At 57.4% G+C, this 22,390-nt stretch overlaps 2 protein-coding genes across 2 annotated transcripts in view; both read right to left on the minus strand.

Moving 5' to 3' along the window:
* TEP1 (telomerase associated protein 1) overlaps positions 1-6,492 on the minus strand; it is a 44,632-nt gene extending 38,140 nt beyond the window's left edge. The window contains exon 1 of the mRNA XM_025992077.2: positions 6,374-6,492. The gene's annotated coding sequence lies outside the window, so the exon portion shown is untranslated. The remainder of the gene's footprint in view (positions 1-6,373) is intronic.
* KLHL33 (kelch like family member 33) lies at positions 4,252-13,194 on the minus strand. The gene is made up of 4 exons (XM_072724287.1): positions 12,274-13,194; positions 7,507-8,431; positions 7,006-7,173; positions 4,252-6,922 (listed from the first exon to the last, which is right to left on the minus strand). The coding sequence occupies exons 1-4, from the start codon at positions 13,097-13,099 to the stop codon at positions 6,370-6,372; spliced, it is 2,472 nt and encodes an 823-aa protein (XP_072580388.1). The 5' UTR covers positions 13,100-13,194; the 3' UTR covers positions 4,252-6,369.
* Positions 13,195-22,390: the final 9,196 nt, after the last annotated feature.

Consider the following 22,390-nt stretch of genomic DNA (forward strand, 5'->3'; position numbering starts at 1 on the left):
AGACAAGAAGCCTCATATCTATGGGATTGATTACACTCTCTCATCATTCACCCAACAAATATTCATTCATTGATATCAAATTAATCAACATCGAAGCCAACCTCTGGGATGTACGCTGTGAAGTCATGTTTCCCTGATTGCTGTACAGCCCCAGGGTTATGGTCACCAAATACAGGGAGACACTGGTGTCTTCCCGAGTCAGCACTCCTTCCCACCCTTGTGCCCTGGTACCTGTCTGGTCGTCATAGTTGGGGAGTGGCCCTACTTCTCAGCCTACAGAGAGGTATCGGGAAGAAGTCTTGATGGAAGTCAATGAACAGATTCAATATATTGTTCCCGTGTGTTCTTCCACCTTTTGCATAAAAATATATTATCAACTTTCATAACATTTGGGGTCATTTGTTAAAGAGTATTAGTGCTAAATAATCTCTGCCGGCTAAAACTCAGTGGACAGGTAACTTCAACACCTGCTTCCTGCATCTTAGCAAATATGGGTTTAACAAACCACAAGTGGTCGGGGGTCGTTTGGGGTGGCCACGTTCTTAGACACTCAGCCCTGACAAAGACTTCCCCAGGTTCACTACAGGAGGTACTGTGGCCAGGGACTCTAGCCCTTAGCATGCATCCCATAGCAGTGCTTCTCGTGAGGGCCTGGGAAGAGGAGTCTGTGCTATGGCTCAGTGATCCTGGAGGCTCTAAACAGGGCCTGGACCATCCTGCCTGCAGCTCGCCAGCCGCATTTTAGCAGTTGGAGAAAAGCAGCTCTTATCATTTTCCTAACTCGTCACTAATTTCTCACTTGACAGCCCAAAAGGTTCATACGACTTGCCCAGGTTAAAAGAACCGTCAGAGAAGGAGCTAGAACTAGACCACAAGTCCCTTGACTCCCAGTCCCCACCCTGGCCACAGTAGTACCTGCTCCCGTGGCCACGTCTTTAGCATTACTGCCTACAGAAGGCCGCTGTTACAATGAACTGTTGCCCTGGAGGCCTTTTTCATAAACACATTAAAAGAGTATGTCAAAAAAATAAATAAATAAATAAATAAATAAATAAATAAGAGTATGTCAGCATCCATAAGTATTGAAGATGGGACCTGTCTAAGGAGTTCGGGCTTGAGACCCCCCGGGGGGCTCAGCGGTTGAGCGCCTGCCTTCGGCTTAGGGCCCGATCCTGGGGTCCCGGGATCGAGTCGTGCATCGGGCTCCCCGCATGGAGCCTGCTTCTCCCTCTGCCTCTCTCTCTCTGTGTGTCTCTCATGAGTAAATAAATAAAATTTTAAAAATAAACAAATAAATAAAGAGTTCAGACTATGTCAAAAAAGTAGTCATACTGAAAACATGATCAGGACACCTGGTCTCACATAGGACTGGAGTGTTTCTTCTGGGTGTACGGGGCATTTCAAAGTAAACTTTGGATGTCAAAATAGTGGACTTGGGGACTCTTCTAATGGCTGGTAGGAATAATGAAACAAAACATGGAAATTAGGACAGCCCCAGGAGGATGGAGTCCTTGGCCACCGTGTTAATCTAAGATGGGGATGGAGATGCTTAGAACGGTACCTAAATGTGCACGCTGGAGTCCAGCAGATCTGTGGCTAAACTCTGCTCTGCTGTTAATGAGCCGAGGGACCTAGACTGCAGAAGAAAATAAGGTAAATAGTCTCATAGACCCTGAATAAGGTAAGAGACTGGTCCTTGAGTCTGCAGCAAGACCAGATGATGCTGATAAGGTAAAGGGGCCCGTCAAGGTCCCCTATTGGAAAAGCTTCACCTGGCGTATTGTACTCTAACAACCCCTGGCTCAAGGCGACCTACCAAATGAAACAACCTACTGGAAGGAAGAGCCCCTGAGCTTCCCTGAAACTCCCAACCAGTCTGTGCCATAGCTTACAGACCCTTTGGGAATGCCTCAGGCCTCCAATGCTATTTATGCCCGAGGAGACACGAGGGAGGCCAGAAAAAGACAAGTAGTTAGGACTTTACTGCCTATAGACCTATACTCTGATGCTCGTCCAAGCCAACCTCTTGGTCCTTGTGTACGGATATGTCACCTGGAAACTGCTCTCATAAAAAGTTTTCCTCTTCATTATCCAGGCTGTGCCACATGCCTTGGCTTCCTGCACTTTATAAAAAAGTGTTTGGGCAGCCCCGGGGGGGCTCACCCATTTGGCGTGGCCTTCGGCCCGGGGCCTGATCCTGGGGACCCGGACCGAGTCACACGTCGGGCTCCCTGCGTGGAGCCTGCTTCTCCCTCTGCCTGTGTCTCTGCCTCTCTCTCTCTCATGAATAAATAAATAAAATCTTAAAAAAAAAAAAAAGAGTGTTTGAATGACATGATCTCTAAAATCTCTTCATTCCAAGATTCTTCTTCACTTGACTCATCTTGTGATTCTGAACTACAGAAATAGAAATCTAACCCATTTCTTGTCCCAGTGTTTTCACATTCCATGTATTTTGCCCTGGACACCTGCAAAGTTGATAACAGAGAAGGTTTAAAATGGAAAAGAAAAAAAAAAAAAAGGAAGGTGAAAGTGACATGAAAATCCTAGTAGATACAAAACCAAGTATCCTTATTTGCCCACACAGAGTCTGGGCTGAAGGAGCGACAATGCCAGAAGAGTGGAAAACTGCACACATCTACCCATATTTCTTCAAGTGAAGAAGAAAGATAAGGGGAGAACAAACTCAAATGATTTCAGTGCTTTGTGTCTAGGAAAAAGGGAAAATGATAGTGTCAAAAAAGCCTGTAGAGTCTGAAGTCATGATGATGGTACATCCAAGGAGACATGAGGGAGGCTAGAAAAAAAAAAAAAAAAAAACTAGAACCCACATGAAGTTATTATGACTTTAGATGGAAGAGAGGAGAGCTTTCTCAAGAAGAACATAAAGCAAAAAAAGCAATAAATAAACAAACAAATAAATAAATAAATAAAAATAAAAAATAAAAAGAAAGAAGAAGAACATAACGCAAGGTAAAAGAAGAATATGAACAATCTAGAATGAGGTGCAGAAGACAAAGGACCCAGGTAGTCCAATGCATTTACTGATACTAGACATTCCCTGACCCAGTTCCTGAGTCAGTCTTGAAACGATGGAAATGATGGAAGCAATAGCAGAAATTCCGCCCTCACCCACAAAGGAGGTTGAGGGAAGAGTGTGGAGGCAGCTAGCAGCGGAATATGTAAAACACCTTGGCTCATTATCTGAGGGGCCCAAGGTAAGAATCCTGGGCCTCCACCCACTCACCAACCCGTGGCCTGATCCCTGGATTGCCATGATTACGCACTCTGTGTGAGTGTTTTCCATCCCAATTGCTGACTCTCACCCTGCTTCCCTTCTGGAGTCGCAATATTACACCGAATCAATCACACACCACTTGGCTCGAGCCCCAGCCTGTTACCGGGCCTAGATCAGGTCTTCCTCACCAAAGGGTAGACCACTGACTAGTGTCCTCCTACAAATCCAAGGCCTCCTTCTCTCTTCTCACTCCATCTGCGATTCAAAAACTGAATAGTGAGGAGGGCCTGGTGGCTCAGCTGGTTGGATGTCCAACTCTTGAGCTGAGGGGCATGGGTTCACAGCCTGCATAGGGCTCCATGCTGAATGTGGAGTCTACATTAAAAAAAAAAAAAGACCAAAATAAATAATAAAATCTGGAGACTTCTGTAACCAGCCATAGGGCTGTACATGTACATGTACATGTAGCCATGTACTTTTGGACCCTTGGCTCTCAGCTCCACCTGGGATGGAGCCATGTCTGTTTGGACAATAGGATTCAGCTTTCGGCCGCCTCTCTGGGTTTTTTAAAATAGTTTTTTAAAGTTCTTTATGTACTTATTTATTTAAGTATTCTCTACACCCAGCATGGAGCTTGAACTCACAACCCTGAGACCAAGAGTCACATGCTCCTCTGACTGAGCCAGCCGGGCATCCCGTCTGCCACCTCTTTGGAGAAATAAGAGAAGGCTCAGAAGAGTGTCCTCTCCGGAGCCAGGGGAGAAATATTTAGGGTAAGGGCCCAGTTTTCAAGCCAAGCCAGTCAATCCTGCAGAAAGATGGAGAATGAGGATGGCCTCGGGTTACTTGGTGAGAAGTCTGTCCTAGTGACGAAAGGGGGGGCGGGGCTCGGGTTACTTGGTGAGAAGTTCGTCCTAGTGACGATGGGGGGGGTGGTCAGCAGGGTGGTGGAGATAGGACCGAACTACAGGCACTTGCACGTGCTTTTTAAAATAGAGAAACTCAGGCAAGAATCATTCAACAACGATGAAACCTTTATTTAGGCTGGTCTTGGCCTACAAACCACAAAGAGCACATTCACAGAAGTTTATCCTGAAGACCCAAGCCTCATAGGTTCTCGGGACCCTCAATTTCCTTCTCTGGCTTCTTCACTCTGTCTTTCCTTTCCTCACGTATATCCCACTTATCCCTCCTCGTGCTCATCTAGGCTCCAAAACAGAGAGATGGGTAAAAAAGAACTTACTAATGAAATCTCAAAAAAAGAAAAGAAGACAGAAACCAAAGCCTGCCAAGCACCTCAGGCCAGGATGAAGAAAGGTCCAAGAGAGGCTCCTCTATCTCACCGTCAGGAGCATGAGAACCCTAATAAACCGTGATAATAGAAAAGTGACCTATACACATAACTGACCCTTCTCTGCCCTCGGCTGCTTGCTCAGGGGTCTGGCAGGAAGGACCGAGGGGAATTGTGAATCGAGAGAAGACACAACTAGGTGAAAGCTGCCATCTTCAGAAAAGCTCCAGAGACGAGGGTGGGCCGGCAACAACAGCAGAAGGCCCTGAAGAACCCTCTGGAACACTTGACCTCCCTTCTGCTAGAGACACAGGGCACTGCATGTCTCACTTGCTTCTCTTCTCTGACTTGTGACTTTCCAAGGAGTCTTCAAAATCCAACTCAAACTACAGCCATCAGCGACGACCTCCCTAGCAGAGGCCTGGCAGGGGTCCCTCCTCCATCATCTGGGCTGCCACAGCTCTACGAGCGAGGAGCGAGGTACAGGGAGGACCAGCTGGGTGTCCCCACTCCAAGGCCACCGCAAGCCCACCCGCTGCTCAAGCCTCCCCGGTCGGTGTCCTTCCTGCCTCACTTAGTGCCTGGCACCTGGGAGGTGACCGATCACCGTGACAGAGAAAGGAGAAGAGAAAAGAAAAAAGAAAAAGAAAAGGAAGGAAGAGCAGGGTGGAGGAAAGGAGAAAGAAAGCATCTGACTGAACTTTGCCTGGCCCAAAAAAAAAGGGAAATGGATCTTAAAAACTCTAGAGGAAAGGGAAAGGAAGCGGGAAGCCCCTCCAGAGTCCTCTTGGCCTCTCCCTTTCTCTCTCGCTTTCTCTCTCGGCCTCCTCCTCTCAACTAGGCCCTCGGGTCGCTGCTCCCGATCCCCAAACGCCCCCCCCCCCCCCCCCCCCCGCCCAGAGGAAGGAGAGGCCCGTCAGGCTTCTGGCTCCTTCCACACCCCCCAACCTCAGCTACCACAGTCCCACTGCGGGCACCTCTCTGCCCCGCCCGCGCCTCATCATCATCCCCACGCACAGCACCCCTCCTCCTGGCCCTGGCAGCGCCCCGGACAAGGACTTGTGCCTCAGATCGAAGACCAAAAGGGGGCGCCTGGGGGGCTCAGTGGGGAGCACCTGCCTTGGGCTCAGGGCGTGACCCCGGGGTCCCCCACGGGGAGCCTGCCTCTCCCTCTGCCCAGGTCTCCCATGAGTAAATAGAAAAGAAAAGAAAAGAAAAGAAAAGAAAAGAAAAGAAAAGAAAAGAAAAGAAAAGAAAAGAAAAGAAAAGAAAGCCAGAGGCTCTTCGGAGCAGCCTGCGGTGTGGGGGCTGAGGAGGCACTGGCGTGGGCCTGCGAGTCACCCGAGAAGGACAATCGCCAAGGGGGCTTGGGTGTCCCATGGATTGATTGGAGGGCAGGTCCTGAAAAAGCGAAGAGCATGAAATGTCTGGTCCTCGTGTCCTCAAACTCAAACTCCTTGGCCTTCCCACATTTTTCATCTTGGTCCTTGGGTCAGAGGCGCGGTTGTTGGGACGGTCCCCTTGTGGCCCCTGCACGCCGACACCCAGAGCTTCCTGTCTCTGAACCCGATGCACTTGCCCACCAGCCGTGTCAGGGTCCCGACACCTGGTAGGGCCGCTCCGGGCCTCCTCTCCGCATCCTGGCATCCAGCTGCCTCCCCGTCGGCAACAGCCTTTTCCAGGAATCCTGGGCCACCTCTTGCTCAGCGGAGATCATATGCGCAAAAGCAGATCATACGACCCTGTGCTCTCACGACACAGCTTGTCCTCGTCCCCCCACAATCTTCGTGCTTCTCTGTTTCTGCTCCCTTCCTCCCCGCCACCCACCACTGCTGCCCGCTCACCCTGCAGGTTTGCTCTGCTGCTGGGAGGGGAGCAAGTCGGCGTGCTGCACGGCGGGCAGCTCCAGGACGCAGGCGGGCATCTCGGCCCGGGGCCTCGGCAGGGTTCCCAGGCAGAGCCAGCGGTCCAGGCCGGGGCAGTAGGCGTGGACCAGGTGCGACAGTGCGTAGGTCCGGTGGCTGTAGCCCCCCAGCACCAGCAGCTCCCCCTGCAGCGCGGCCCCTGCGGCCCCCACGTGCGGGGAAGGCAGAGGGGCCAGGCGAGCCCAGCTGTCAGTCCGCGGGTCATAGGCCTCCAAGCTCAGCAGATCCCCTGTGTCCCCGAGGCCGCCGGCCACATACAACCGGCCCTGCAGAGCAGCCATGACGTGGCCAGCCCGGGCTTCGCCCATGGGGCTCAGCGGTGGCCCCGGCTTCTCCTGTTTGGGGTCGTAGAGCAGCAGGGAGGCCAGGTACCCGCCTGCCCCGTCGCAGCCCCCGCTCAGGTACAGGCGGCCCTCGGACTCAGCGGCCGCGTGGGCAAAGCACGGTGCTGGCAGGGCGGGCGCGGGCCTGGGGGAGAGAGAGGCTCAGGCCCAGGCCTCCGGCAGCTCTCGGCCTCCCCCCGACCCCACCGGCAGGGGCAGCCCCCTCACCTCCACGCATCGCGCCCGGGGTCGTAGGCCTCCACGGAGCTGAGAGCCACGTCCCCGCTCCTGCCGCCGAGCGCATACAGCAGCCCACCCAGCGCCACCAGCGGGAACAGGCTCCGGGCCTGGGCCAGAGGCGCCATCTCCTCCCAGCAGCCTCGGCCGGGGTCCCACCTGCAGGGAGCAGGGCACCGGACAGGTGGCAGGGCTGCATCCCTCCCTCCGCCCCTCCCCTGCGTCCTACCTGCAGGGAGCAGAGCTCCGGAGGACAGCCAGGCCCCGCCTCCCTCCGCCCCCCCCCACCCCGGGGTCCCACCTGCAGGGGATCAGGGCACAGGAAAGGTGGCGGGGGGGGGGGGGGGGGGGGAGGGGGAGGGGGAGGGGGGAGGAAAGGTGGCCGGGCCGCGTCCCCCCTCCGCCCTCCCCGGAGTCCCACCTGCAGGGAATCAGAGCACGGGACAGGTGGCCGAGAGCATCCCCGCCACCACCCCCGCGCCCAGGCCGTACCTGAGCGTGGACGCCAGCGTGTTGGCGGGGCCGTAGAAGTCCTGGCCGCCGCACACGTAGAGCACGCGGCCCTGCGGGCTGGCGGCCCCGTGGCGGAAGCGCGCCCCGGGCAGCGCGGGCAGGCGGCCCCACTCCACGGTGCGCACCCGGCCGGTGCCGCAGCAGAAGGCCCGCGCCCAGCACACGCCGCGCGCCGGCCGCCCCGCCGCCAGGTCCGCCGACAGCCCGTCCCCGCCCGGCAGCACGAGCGCGCCGTCGGGCTCCCTCCGCCGGCCGCGAGCGGGGGCCGCCGCCGCCTCCTCCAGCAGGCGCGCCAGCAGGTCGGGCGGCAGCGGGGAGGGCAGCCCGGCCGCGCGCACCCGCCGCAGCTCGCGCGTGGACATGCGGCCGAAGCGCACGCCGCGCAGCAGGGCCCGCGCCTCGACCTCGGCCGCCTCGGGGTGGGCCGCCAGCCAGCGCCGCGCCGCAGCGAAGGCCTCCAGCTCCTCCAGCAGGTGCAGCGCGTCGTTGCGCAGGAGCTCGGCCAGCAGCGCGAGCGGCAGCGACGCGAAGGCGGGGCTGCGGGCGGCGGCCGGCAGGTGGCCCAGCAGGTAGTGCCGCGCCCGGCGGCCGAGCGCCTCCAGCCCCGCGGCCTCCGCGGCGGGCAGCAGGGCCAGGCAGCGCGCGGGGCTCAGGCCGCGGCCCAGGGCGCGCTCGCACAGCGCCAGGCACGCCGCGCTCTGGTACCGCGCCGCGGCCCGCGCCGCCCCCAGCAGCCGCCGCCACCGCGCCCGCACGGCGCCCGAGTAGGCGAAGGACACGAGCAGCTGCAGGTCCCGTGCCGACATGCTGCGCAGCCGCACCGCGGCGCCCCGGGACTCCCGCATGCCGCTCAGCAGCATCGCGCCGAAGAACTCGCTGCCGCACGCCAGGGCCGCACGGTGCACTGCGGGGGGAGGGCGCGGTGAGCGGGGCTGCGGGGGCCGGGCGGACCGCACCCCGCACCCCACCCGGGGACCCGCAGCGGGGGAGAGGAGGGGCACTGCGGGGGGGAGAGGGGAGGAGGGGCACCGCGGGGGGGAGAGGACAGGGAGGGGCACTGCGGGAGAGAGAGGAGGGGGAGGGGCACCGCAGGGGGGAGAGGGGAGGGGGAGGGGCACCGCAGGGGGGAGAGGGGAGGGGGAGGGGCGCCGCAGGGGGAAGAGGGGGAAGCGACACTGCAGGGGGAGAAAGGAGGGGGAGGGGCACCGCAGGGGGAAGGGGGGCACTGCAGGGGCGGACCCGCCCCCCCCCACCCGCCCGGTGCACCGCAGGTTGGAGAAGTCCAGGGGAAGGGGCACCGCGGGGAGGAGAAGCCAGGGTGGCCGGCCCGGGCTCTGCTCCCACCCCGGGAGGCCCCGCAGAGCCCCAGGCAAGCGCTGGTGAGCACAGGGTACCGCCACCGGGCCTGTGACAATGCAGGTTACAGACATGCGATTCATTAGGGGGGGGATGGACCCAACTGCAAAGAGCAATGTGCAACTGGCTCGGGTTTCTATCCTGCACTAAAGAAAGCGCTTTACTTTACCATCGTAAGAGCCACTGGCATCCGCTACCCTGTTGGTCCAATTTTTCTTAGAAAATGGTGCCACGCTCAGGAATGCCTGTGACCTCATCTCACCCACTGCCATCTCCTGCTTCAGATGTCCCGTGTGCAGGGTTCTGCTCACACCCCCTCCTCATCTCAGTACAGTTCACGGAATCACGACATTTTAAACTAGAAACCTTTGAAACCATCCGGTTCAATTGCCCGTTTTAAGAGAAGGAAACTGAGTCCTAGAGAAAGGAAGGGATTTATTTTCTAGCCCATACGGTGACACTCTGAGTGGATCTTCACTGCCTCCTGTCACCAACGTCAGAATGCAGGGTATACTTGGGTATCAGTTCCCTTCCTGTCTGCATGGCCCTCGTGACGCTGAAACTACCCTATTGGCAAATGCTATAACTAAACTCACGTGCTTCCTAACGTAACTCAATTTGAGATGTTTGGCATCAAGTATGGACTACTCTTACCAAAATATTTAACCTGAATCTAATTGAAACTTTAGCTCTAGAGACATCTGCGGGGGGCTCAGTGGTTGAGCATCTGCCTTCGGCTCAGGGTGTGATCCTGGGGTCCTGGAATCGAGTCCCACATCGGGCTCCCCACCGGGAGCCTGCTTCTCCTTCTGCCTGCGTCTCTGCCTCTTTGTGTGTGCCTTTCATGAACAAAAAAAAATTAAAAATCTTTAAAAAAAAAAGACACTTTAGCTCTAAAGTCAAATTTATAAGAAATTGAGAAGCTAACCCTACGACCCAGCAATTGCACTGCTGGGGCTTTCCCCAAAGATACAGATGCAGTGAAATGCTGGGACACCTGCACCCCGATGTTTACAGCAGCATCGTCCACAATAGCCACACTGTGGGAGGAGCCTCGGTGTCCATCGACAGATGATGGATAGAGAAGCTGTGGTCTATGTGTACAGTGGGATATTCCTCAGCCATTAGAAATGACAAATACCCACCATTTGCTTCGACGTGGATGGAACTGGAGGGTATGATGCTGAGTGAAATAAGTCTGTCGGAGAAGGACAAACATTATATGGTCTCATTCATTTGGGAAATATAAGAAATAGTGAAAGGGATTATAGGGGAAAGGAGAGAAAATAAGTGGGAAAAATCAGAAAGACAGAACATGAGAGACTCCTAACTCTGGGAAACGAACAAGGGGTAGTGGAAGAGGAGGGAGGTGGGGGGTGAGTGGGTGACAGGCACTGAGGGGGGCACTTGATGGGATGAGCACTGGGTTTATGCTATATGTTGGCAAATCAAGCTCCAATAAAAAAATATACAAAAAAATGAAAGAAATTGAGAAGCTAAAGGAAAAAGTTAAAACCATGACAGAAAACATACACAAATCTAGAAAATGGAGCATTCTATAACTAATCTTGTTTGTTCACTTAAGCCATAAAAAAAAAGGACACACAGAATTGTACAAGAGTAAAGGCAGCCTCAGAGATGTGTATGTGAGCACAGAGAGTCCTCAATCGGCTCCTGGGTTGAGTGAAGCAGCTGTAGGCAAATGGAAAGATTTTTTGGACAAGTGGGAAAATTTCAACCTGGACTAGGTGAAACTAAGGAATTATTGTTCATCTTGTGAGACATGAGTATTGTGGCAATGTCCTCTTTTAAAGAGACACAAACCCAAGTATTTATGAGCAAAATGTCACAGACTTACTTTAAACCTCTGTGATAAAGAGATGAAACAAATATCATAAGAGTGTTAATTGTTAAGTCTGGGAGCAAGCAGGATGTTTGAGTGTTTACGGTAGTATTTTCTTAATTTGCCATGCGTTGGAGGTGCTTCATAATAATTTAAATTTTTAAAAAAAGGTAGTGGGGTAATGCTGCTGGAAGTCCTCTGGGCAGGGAGCACAGCTGAACTCCCAGGGAAGCTTAGGAGCTCCAGCCACGCAGACCACCTGTGGCAGGTTGGCCTCCCCGCAGGGACAGGTGATGTTGATGTGGCTTTCCATTGTCTTTTTGAGCACCAGGTAGGGAGCACCTCGGTGCTTTCCAAGTAGTGAGCATCAGTGACAGCTTTCAAATATATGTTGCCTGAGAAAATCTGCCTTCTTCCAAGCAGGTAAGCCACTTCCGTTCCTAAATAATCAACCGACTTCAGTATGTTGAAGCCCTAGTCCCCAGGGTGGTGATATTTGTAGGTGGGACCTTTGGGAGGTAATTAGCTGTGGGGGCGGAACCCTCATGAATAGGATTACTGCCATATAAGAGGGACAAGAGTGAGGTAACCTCTCCCTGCACCAGGTGAGGATACAGTGAGGAGGTGGCCCTCTGCCAACCAGGACCCTACGGGCACCCTGATCTTCGACTTCCAGGCTCTGGAGCTGTAAAAACTACATTTGTGGTGTCCAACCGCCCAGTCTACGGTCCTTTTGTTAAAGCCGTGCAAGCTAAGCAGGATGCTTTTTCCCCTGGGAGTCCCAGAAGTACTTTGGACTCCGATCATTCTAACGGGCAGTCGCTGTGGGCCTCTGGACGTGTCTTGGAGTCTCATTTCTTCATGAGTAAAGTCTAAGAGCTGAACTGGAGAATCTCCTAATCGACACCTTTTAATCTAACACTTTTATGTGCCTGCATCCCAACTGGCATTTGTTGGATCCTGTGTCTCTTTGGTTTGGTGGCATGGGAGGGAGCGCATGGCCCCCTGGGCGGGTGCAGACCCAGCTAGCCAACATTGGCTTGTGTCCGGTGGTCGCGGGGTCACATCTCTGAGTTTAACCCTCTTGCCCTGTGCCTGGGATAACGGTAGCTGCCTCGCTAGTTTGCAGGGAGCACAAAAAGAGGCAATGTGCCTACAAAGTGCCTGGACCCCACGACCTCAGGGAATGTCAGCAGCACCTGCATAATCTGCCACTGAGTGCACCCTCCTTAGCGCTCCCGGTGATGCGTGCAGTTAAGTTCAGGTGCCGCGGCCTGGTGGCCCCAGGATTGTAGGAGGCCAAAGCGAGCCTGTGGGTTAGCTGCGGGCCTTGTGTCTACCACGCCTGGAGTCAGGACACACGGAGTTTTTGCACCCTATTCCTCGGGCTGCCCTGCGTCCTCAACAGGAGAGGCCGGGGCGGGGGAGGCCCTGGGTTGGGCCCCGGGTTGGGCCCTCACCTCCTGCTCGGGGTCCCGGTCCCTCTGTGTCCCCTGCAGCAGCCAGCGGGCTAAGGGGTCGCCCCCCCCCCCACGGCCCTCGCTCACCCCGCAGCCGGCAGCCGCCCGCCTGCAGCTCCAGGTCGCAGCCGGCGCCCTCCCGGTACAGCAGCTCGATGCTCCGCAGCGTCTCCCGCAGCTCGGCCTCCGCACTGGGCGCCTCCGTCCCGGGCCCCTCCGCCTCCGGCCCCGCGCCGCCCGCCTCGCAGCTGCACCTGCGCCAGGCGGCCGCCCTGACCCGAGGCGCGCGCAGGGCCTCGGCCGCCGCCAGCACGTCGCGCCCCGGGGCCGGGCCCAGGCGGCCCTCGTAGGCGAAGGCCAACACTGCCTCCCAGGCGGCGGGGGCCACGGCCAGGCCAAGCGGCGACCCCGGGCCCCCGCCCCGCAGCCGCGCGCGGAACACGCCGCTCACGGCCGCCAGCACCACGCGGTGCAGCCCGTAGGCGCGGCCACCCACGCGCACGCGCTCGTCCAGCAGCTGCCCCTGCGCCCGCAGCCGCCGCGCCGCCGCGAAGAACAGGCCCGGGTGCTCCTGGCTGTGCAGCGCCTGCTCCTCCTCGTCCTCCTCGTCCTCCTCGTCCTCCTCGTCCTCCTCGTCCTCCTCGTCCTCCTCGTCCTCCTCGTCCTCCTCGTCCTCCTGCTCCTCCTTCTGCTCCTCCTCCTCCTTCTGCTCCTGCTCCTCCTCCTCCTGCACCTCCTGACACTGAAACTTCCCGGGGGCCAGGACAACCGGGGGCCACCTGCTGACCTCCGCGGAGGAAGGAGGCCGGGAGGGGGGTCTCTGCTCCAGCCCAGGGAGGCCCAGGTGCTGCCCCCCGCCGGGAACACCGACCCCCGGGGCGGAGGCCAGCAGTGCGGGCTCCAGGGCGCTCATGGTCCCCGGCTGTTGGCGGCCTCGAGGGGAGAAAGGAGGGGCTCAGAGCTGGGCCCCAAGGGGCCCTGGAGTGCTGACTGCAGCCCCTCCCCGTGCTTCCCCCCAGCCGGTCCCCAGGCCCCCACACCAGGGTCAGCATCCAGGCCTCAGCACCCAGGCTCACCCCCACCCCATCCGCAGGCCCCAGCACCCAGGCTCAGCCTCCAGGCTCTGCTCCCACCCCCATCCCCAACACCCAGGCCCCAGCACTAGTCCCTACTCCCCATCCCATCCCCAGGCCCCAGCACCCAGACCCCAGCACCCACACTCAGCCCCCACCCAGTCCTCAGGCCCTGGCACCCAGGCCCCGACACCCAGGCTCAGCCCCCACCCCACCCCCAGGCCCCAGCACCTGGGCTCTGCCCCCACACCCCTGGCCCCAGGCCAAAGCACCCAGGCTCAGCCACCATCCCTGGCCCCAGGCCCCAGCACCCAGGCTCAGCCCCCACCCCATCCCCAGGCCCCGGCACCCAGGCTCAGCCCCCACCCCCGGCCCCAGCACCCAGGCCCTGGCACCCATGCTCTCCCCCCAACCCGTCCCCAGGCCCCGACAGCCTGGCCCTACGCCCAACTCTGGGATTCACCAAGGGCAGCAAAGCATGCAGGAAGCACATGTGCAGATCCAGCACCGGCCCCCGTGTCCCGCCTGACTTGACACCATCGTACCTGATCGCCACCCTCCCGAGACACCGGCGCTCCCCTGACTCGCAGTGGAACCTTCTCAGCTTGGACTGGGTGGCAGAGAGAACTTGCCCCTCACGGCGTCAGCGGCCCCACCCGACTAATTATAGCAGGTGCTGGCGGGCTCAGGGGCTGGGCTCCGAGTGCCCAATCTCTGACACCCAATCCCCCAGCCTCGTCCCCAGATGCCCTCCTCCCCCCTTTCACCTGTAGGGCCGTCCTGCTGAGCGGCCAATTCCAAAGCCAAGGAGGGACAGGCCGGGTGAGTGACCGGGGAGGAGGGGGGAGCCTGGGCTGTGCAGGGGCCAGAAGAGGGGAGGGAGGGTTTGGGGTCAGTCCCAGGCCCTGGCCGCCCGCTGGTGTCCTGTGCACAGGCTGGTCCTCGGGCCGGAGGGGAGGAGCCGGGGCTGCGGGCCGCCTGCGATCCACCACCCCCGGACTGAGGCTTTCTCGCTGTCCCGAGGGGGGTCCGCGTGAGAAAGGGCGAAAGCGAGGCCCAAACCCACGGTCTGCAGCCGTCTCACCACCCCACGGGCTCTGCGGGGAGGACCGGACAGGGTGGCGTGGGGTGATCTCCGCTGCCGCCAGGACCAAAGTCCTGCGGGGCCGGCGAGCACGGTCACGGAGGCGGAGGCGGGAGGGGACGGCGCTCCCTCTGCCCCATAACTCCTCTTTCTCACCTCGAGGCGGGGCCCCTGCATCAGGGTGTTTTCCGCTGCGGTTCTGGATGTCTTCCCGGGGAAGAACCAGGGAAGGGGCAGTGATGCGACCCCCGCCCCCCCCCCCCAGCAGGACAGGCGGGGCTGCTTGGATGGGTCCCAGCCCCTAAAGGGATTGGTCCGGCTGCAGAGGTGGCCCTGACAGGCCGACGGGCCGGGACGGCACTCTGCTCCCTAAGGACCTGGGTGCGAGCCGCGCTGAACCTCCCCACCCCAGCAGCCAGTGCCCCCTCCCTGCCCGCCTGGGTCGGGAGCTGGGGCTCCACCCGCATCCCTGTCACTGTCACTGCAGCGACGCTCCTGCTCCGTCACAAGGCGGCCTTGCGGAGATCTTCCTGCCCCGCTGCTGCCCACATGCTCGTGGCTCCGCTCGCGCCCCCCACGTTGGCTGCTGTCTTAGGAACCGGGGAGGCATCGCATCAGCGGGGAACGTCCCGATGGCCGCCGCCTGGTGTGGGCCCTGCGGGGCCAGGGGCGCAGCCGCCTAGTGGAGCCGGTCCGGAGTGGGGGGTCGCGCGGCTCATCCACCCCGTCCTCCTGCGCTTCCCACCGGCTGGCGTGGGGCGAGGCCGCATGCAGGGCCAGGCAGCCGAGGGGGCACGGCGGCGACAGTGCGCAGATCTGCAGGGCCCAGCTGCCGTGTGCACGCCCATGTGCGCCCGTGCGTGTGTCTCGCTGGCACAGCGGGTTCTCGGGGACTCAGCCCGACACTGAACAGCTTTGCTGGAACTGCTCCATGTACCGGCTCTTCCAGGGACACAGCCCCAGGCGGGACCAGCGGCAGGGATGCCATTTCCTCTTCCAGATACTCACCATCTGGAGGTCACCCCCCTGGCAGGGGAAGGGACACTTTGCTGTTTGAGGCCAGAGGAAAAGGACGCCCGTTTGGCTAGACTCCTCTGTGGGGAGAGGCTGATGGGAAAGGGAACTTAGAGGGTGGGAGGGGGGAGTGAGGAGAAGGAGGAGTCCTTCCTCCCCTGCCCTCACTCTGTGTGTGTGTGTATGTGTGTGTGTGTGAGAGAGAGACACACACACACACACACACACACACACACACACACACGGCTCTCCCGGCCCAGGTCATCTTCCCAATCCTCCCATTTGGCCACCAGCAGCCCAAGACCACTTGCTTCTTTGGGGTTTTTTTCTGTTCTTTTACATATAGCAGCTTCTGGGGAAATACAGTCCCATGGTGGGGTGTCCAGAGGGCAGTCTCTGGCATGTTTTCCATCTCCCCTCCTCAGCTACTGGGGTACCTACGGGGACCAGATCCTGGGGGACCTCGCGGTGAGAACCGTGCCCAGGCAGGGAATGCTGTCGTCACCTGCCCCCTTCTCTCCCCCTAGCAACGCCGCTTATGTGTCCAGGACCCTCTACAGCCATCGCGTGCGCACACTTCACCTGGGCGTCCCCGCCACCGGGTAAAGCCCTCCGCTCCAGCCTTTTGTTATTATTGTTATTTATTTATTCCTGAGAGACGCAGAGAGAGGCAGGGACCCAGGCAGAGGGAGACACAGGCTCCCTGCGGGGAGCCCGACACGGGACTCGATCCCGGGACCCCTGGGTCACGACCGACCCGAAGGCAGACACTCAACGGCTGAGGTGGCCGGGGCCCCATTCCAGCCCTTATGTGAAAATGCCCCGGAGCCCTGGCTTCTGCCTCTGAGGGCTGACGTACAGGTGGTGAAAGGAGAAGAGGCAAACCTTACCCAGCCCATTGCTCAAAAACCAGTAGTGACTTAAGGGGATTCACGTGGGTGGAGTAAAACCTTCAAAGACAGGAGAGAATTTAATATGTCCGCGACTTCGAGGAAAGCTAGTTGAAAATATGACAGGCTGCAGTGCTTCTGCGACGCATTGATTTCTGCCTCTGACCGCCCTTCTCCATGGGCCAGGAGCGTGGGGTCTGCCCCCGGCCCTGATGTCTCAGTGCCATTCTGTCTTCTGCCCTTTTTCCTGCTTTGGTTCAACCCCTCAAGTCTTCCCAGTAGTTGGTATCTCACCAAGAGCCTTGGTGGAAAAAGGAGAAGAAGTAGGGGGAGTCTAGGGCCATCCTACGAGCAAGGTTTCTGGAGGCGGAGGAGTACCGGAGGGCTCCGTGTCAGCAGCCAGGAGCTAGATGGCACTTTAGAGAGGTGATGCCTGGGGTTGCCTGGGGTTGAAGAGTCCAAGCTCCCGTAGCAAAATTCAAAGTCTGCCTCAACACAAGGCAAAGCTTGGGGAGGGTCTCTCTCTCCCATCTGCCTCCTGTTTGCCATCCCACAGCGGGAGGCTGACGCCCCAAAAAAGTCCAGAACTGGGCAGCCTGGGGTGGCTCACAGGGGGTCAAACGCAGGGTGCGGGAAGGAGCCAGCAGGAGGGGAGATTGTCCTAGTAGGAATGACCGCGGCGCCCACCTGTCCTCCGCTCATTCTCCCTACCCATGTGTTCGAGCGGCACGTACCTTCATCAAGTCCTATGGCAATAGCCCCGGGATGCCACCTTCCTGCGTCTGGGGAAATCCCAAGCCACAGAGCAGAGATCCCAGGGGCAGAGCTAGCCCTGGGCGAGGCCGAGGAGCAGGCTCCCTGCCCCACAGTGCCCTCTGTAACAGGAGCCCGCCTCCAGGCCTGCAGCCAGCCAGCCCCGGGGCCCTGGACAAGACGCTGCTGGACGCTGTCCGGGGCCTCAATCCCCTGCCACCATCGTTCATGCACGTCAGCAGGACACACTGACCCCGCGCCGCCAATAAGACACTCGGGAGAGACTGACAGGGGAACGGGCCACGATTTAGGAACCAAGGAGCCATGATTTTAGTCTTTTGGTTTTACAAACTGTGAGGCTATCTTGAGAAGCCTCCACCAAGAGCCCAAAGCTGCCTAAAGAAGTTAGTGTCCCACTAAGGTACCAGCTGGGTCTATGGTGCTAAAGAAGGTTCTCCCTCCAAGATCCATTCCATCCCACAATATGAATAAAAACTTACAAATAGGGCAGCCCGGGTGGCTCAGTGGTTGAGCGGCTGCCTTCGGCCCAGGGCATGATCCTGGGGTCCCAGGATCGAGTCCCGCGTCAGGCTCCCTGCATGGAGCCTGCTTCTCCCTCTGCCTGCGTCTCTGCCTCTCTCTCTCTCTCTTTCTCTGTGTGTGTCTCTCATGAATAAATAAGTAAAATCTTTAAAAAAAAAAACTTACAAATGCCTGAGGCTAATACCTGATAACATGCTTGATTCCTATTTATAAAACTAATTTCCCAGACCTAAATGAGCTCATTCTTGCTCTCAAATATATTCAAGGAGAGGAATTCATCTTTCTATTTGAATCCCAAACACTCTATCTTCCATCCCAAAATTTCTTTTTTTTTTTAATAACTGGGATTTTTTAAAAGCTCTATGCTTTTTTTTAAATTTTTATTTATTTATGATAGTCATACAGAGAGAGAGAGAGAGAGAGGCAGAGACCTAGGCAGAGGGAGAAGCAGGCTCCATGCACCGGGAGCCCAACGTGGGATTCGATCCCGGGTCTCCAGGATCGCGCCCTGGGCCAAAGGCAGGCATCAAACCGCTGCACCACCCAGGGATCCCTCATCCCAAAATTTCTGATTGTAAACATCCAGGTCTTAGTGAATCTTCAACCTATTTATGGGTCTATCCTTCGTCACTGAAAAAAAGTGTTAATCAGCACTTTCTACTTAGTAAGTCACCAGAAAGCTCCTCTTTTCCCAAGTGCACATAATCCCAATTCTTTTAGGAGATCCCTGGGTGGCTCAGAGGTTTGGTGCCTGCCTTTGGCCCAGGGCACGATCCTGGAGTTTGGGGATCGAGTCCCGCATCGTGCTCCCTGCATGGAGCCTGCTTCTCCCTCCTCCTGTGTCTCTGCCTCTCTCTCTCTCTTTCTCTATCATAAATAAATACATTAATCTTTAAAAAAAAATCCCAATTCTTTTTATCTTTTGACCCAAGTCTTACTTTATAGCCTTTGGTTGTCTCTTTGGTTTACCCCTGCATCAATTTATTTATTCATTTGGCAAATGCCGAGTGTCCACCCTATTCTAAGCGGGAGAATTTAGGGAGGTTATACGGCAATGAATAGAACATGATGAAAATCCCTTGGCCTCATGGAGTTTGTATTCTAAAGGAAGGAGTCAAGCCATGAGCACAGAACTACGGGATTACACAGTGGTAAGTGCTACGAAGAGAAATAAAACCAGGAAGGGGGCTAGAAAGTGCTGGAAGAGTGTAATTCTAAGTAGGGTTGTCAGGAAAGCCTCCCCGAAAAAAGAAAACAAGTTGAACAAAGACTTAAAGATTACGAGGCTGACGAGCAAGCTCCAGCTGACGGACGAGCTTCGCAAGCAGGAGCACCCAGTGTGAGGACCTGGAGGGGTCGGTGCACAGTCAGCGATTGGGGAGAAACAGGCCACTGCTGCTGGAGCGGAGCCGACAAGGTGAGAGGCAGGCAGTGAGATCGAAGCAGTAAGTGGGGCAGGCGGAGAGGGTCACGGAGGGTCTCCAGGCCTCCCGCTCTTGCTTTCACTCGGAATAGGAAGACAGGGAGGGTCTTGAGCAACAGGGTGACAGCGTCCGGCTTCTCCGGGAACATGGTTCCCTTGGCTACTGTGCTGGGAGCTGCCTCTGAGTGGAGGCTCGTAGGAGAGGACACAGCAGCTCCTGCCGTAACCCCGGGGAGGCTCCTGGCTACGTCCAGGGGGGCAGCACTGCAAGAAAGAAGAAATGGGATCTGGGATATACGTGAAGACAAGGTCCGTGCGACTTGATGACCTGGCGGAGAGGAGAAGAGGTGTCCGAGACACCAGGGCGCTTTTGATGCGAGCAACTGGGACGGGGTTGTCATTCACTGACTGACATAGGGAGGTCTACCGCCGGAGGAAGGGGAGAAACAAGGGTGTTTTGCGTGTGTTAAGTTTGAGACGTCTATTAGGCACCCAGGTTGAGATGCCCATCAACAGCTAGATGTTCAGAGCAGAAGTCTAGGTTAGAGCTAAAAAATTGGGAGTCATCCACCTTGAAATGGTTTTTATATTTATTATTTTATTTATTTATTTATTTATTTATTTATTTATTTATTTATTTATTTATTATTTAGAAATGGTTTTAATGTATGAAAGTGGATAAAATCACTGAAGGTATGTGTGTAAATAGAGGAGTGGTCCAAGGACCAAACCCTAGTTTGGGGAAATGAGGAGATAACAGCAAACCAGACGAAGAAAGAGCGGTCGGTAAAGTAAGAGGCGAAACAGAGAGCATGGTCTAGAGCCAGGTAAAGAAAATGTCTCAGGAGGGAGCGTGAGACGCCATGGACTGGCTGTGTGGGGTGCGCGGGGAGCGCCGTGGGGCAGCTGTGTCAAGCCCCTGGGGACGGTGCGGAGAGCGGCCTTAGCAGGGAGCCGGGGCAGAGAATTGGAAAGGACAGTTTGAAAATGTCTAAAATGTCTTGTTAAAAGTGGAGTGGAGCTTTACTTTACTTTAAAAAGCTTTTAAAGTAAAGCTTTACTTTACTTTAAAAGTAAAGTGGAGCAGAAAAACAGGAAGCCACTGAAAGCCACGAGGAGCCCACATCTGTAAGATGAGGACGATGATGGTGTATCCATGTGCTGAGAGGAAGATCTAGGAAAGAAAGGGAAATGGTGACTCTGCAGAAAAGGAGAGAAAACTGTTCAGAGGTGTCCTGAAGGACACCTGCAGGGATGGGATTGACCATAGAAGTTGTTGGACGGGAGCATGGACAGGTTTTGTTGTTGTTTTTTTTTTAAAGATTTTATTTATTTATTCATGAGAAACAGAGAGAGAGAGAGAGAGGCAGAGACCCAGGCAGAGGGAGAGGCAGGCTCCCTGCAGGGCAGGGGGCCCAACGCGGGACTCCATCCCAGGACCCTGGAATCAGGACCTGAGCGGAAGGCTGACGTTTGGCTGCTTAGCCACGCAGGCGCCCAGGACAGGGTGTTGATAGCGGTCTCTCAACCTTGACACCACTGCCGTCGGGGCCTAGGGAATTCTGTGCGGGGAGCTATTCTCTACCCTGCAGGGCCCTTTGGGGCCTCCCCAGCCCCTCCCAGCAGCCCCGCCCGCCTCCCAGATGTGACAACAGCCTTCCTCTGCGGAGCCAGATGGAGCCCAGCTGAGCGGGTAGCCGGGTAGCCGGAGGTAGTACCAGGATGCTGCTAGGGCAGCCGAGGGCAGCAAGTACTGGAAGGTGGTTAGATGTCGCGGGGAGGGCCCGTCTGTGCTCTGGCTGCTTCTATTTTCTCACCAAAATAGGAGCTGAAGGAAGCGTGAGGATCGGGGCAGATACAGGAGATGTGAGGGGCCAGAAGGTATAAAACAAGTATTGAGAAGAGGGAGAGGGATCCCTGGGTGGCGCAGTGGTTTGGCGCCTGCCTTTGGCCCAGGACGCGATCCTGGAGACCTGGTATCGAATCCCACGTCGGGCTCCCGGTGCATGGAGCCTGCTTCTCCCTCTGCCTGTGTCTCTGCCTTTCTCTCTCTCTGTGTGTGTGTGTGTGTGACTATCATAAATAAATAAATAAATAAAAGAGAAGAGGGAGAGTGAGAGGGCTAGGGACCAGGTGAGGATGATGGATTTAAAGCATGAGGCGGGGCCTGGCGCATAGCCCCTCCAGCGGTGCGGCCCCAGGAATTGAGCCCGGGGAGACTCAGGGCAGGACCAGAGCAGGGGGCAGCGGAGGCGAGGTGCCCGCTGTGAAGGCTCAGGACTGGGATTCAGCTGGAGGCAAATGAAGACACGCAGGCGATGAGGCCAGCGGAGGGGAGGCCCACAGACTGGAGGGCCCGACCAAGAGACAAGCTGCTGGATCCTGCGCAGTAAGGGGAGAGCTGGAAAGACAGCGGACGTCGGACATGGGGATATGGAGGAGCTGCGGTCTAGACCAGGACCGAGGGCACGAGTGCCGCCGTCGGGGTGCAGGCCGAGGTCCAGGGAGGGGCACGAGCCGAGACCAGAGCGCAGAGGACAGGGACCCCCGCGGGTCCTAGGATGGAGACCTGACAGGCAGGGATGGTGGCCCTTGACCTCAGAGACCCTTAGGACCCGGGTCCCTAAGCTGTGTGGTCAGGAGGTGTGGGCCCAGACTGAACTCAGCTGGGGGGGGGGGGGGCGATGACAGCCACCACCCAGGGCCAGCGGTACGGCGGGGGCGGGGACGGGGGCAAGACAGCAGCCCCAGCAGAGGCCGTGGGAGCAGCGCAGTCCTGGGGCCCAGGCTCGCAGCGGGGTGGGGGGGGGGCTCAGGCAGTAGAGTGGCTGTGTGCCTTTACTCAGTCCCCGCGTGTGATCCCGGGGGTCTCCCAGCCCTGCGGGGAGCCTGCCTCTCCCTCTGCCACTCGCCCGGTCGGTCTCTACCTGTCAAATAAATAAAATCTTAAATAAATTTGAAAAAGAAAAAGACAAGACGTGGAGGAGAGAGATGACTTTACTGATCGCCAGCTTGTAGCTCCAGGTTGCACAGGATTCCAGGGGGAAGAAGGGGTGGAGAGGGTCACTGGAGCGCAGCGCTAGGAGGGAACGCGGTCACTGGGGACTTGTAACAGACAGGCGAGGTAAAGGGCAGGAGGACCCGCGAGCCAGCAGCCGGGGGCTCGGGGGACCCTGCAGGCCTGCGTGTGGGTGCTGGGAGCACAGTCCTGCTGGAGGCACAAGCCAGTAGCCTGCGAGCTGGCTCAGGCTGCCCCACGGGAGTTCTGGGCTCCTACAGCAACGCAGCGCCGTGAGCAACACAAGCGGACAGCCCAGAGTGAGGCACGCCTGGCCACTGGTTAGGGCACCACGGTTACAGTTCTCAGAGGACAGAGCCTCAGGCCGAGCTCCTGAGCCGCACCCCTGCTCTGGCCCTCCCCCCT

The sequence above is a fragment of the Vulpes vulpes genome, chromosome 10, assembly GCF_048418805.1.
Source record: "Vulpes vulpes isolate BD-2025 chromosome 10, VulVul3, whole genome shotgun sequence".
Taxonomy (NCBI): Eukaryota; Metazoa; Chordata; class Mammalia; order Carnivora; family Canidae; genus Vulpes; species Vulpes vulpes.

Coding starts and splice junctions, on each gene's coding strand:
- KLHL33 (XM_072724287.1), bottom strand. CDS start 13,099: ATGAGCGCCCTGGAGCCCGCACTGCTGGCCTCCGCCCCGGGGGTCGGT. Junction 8,432..12,273: donor GGGCGGCTGCCGGCTGCGGG/GTGAGCGAGGGC, acceptor CTCCCCCCGCAG/TGCACCGTGCGGCCCTGGCG. Junction 6,923..7,005: donor CCCGGGCGCGATGCGTGGAG/GTGAGGGGGCTG, acceptor TCTCTCCCCCAG/GCCCGCGCCCGCCCTGCCAG.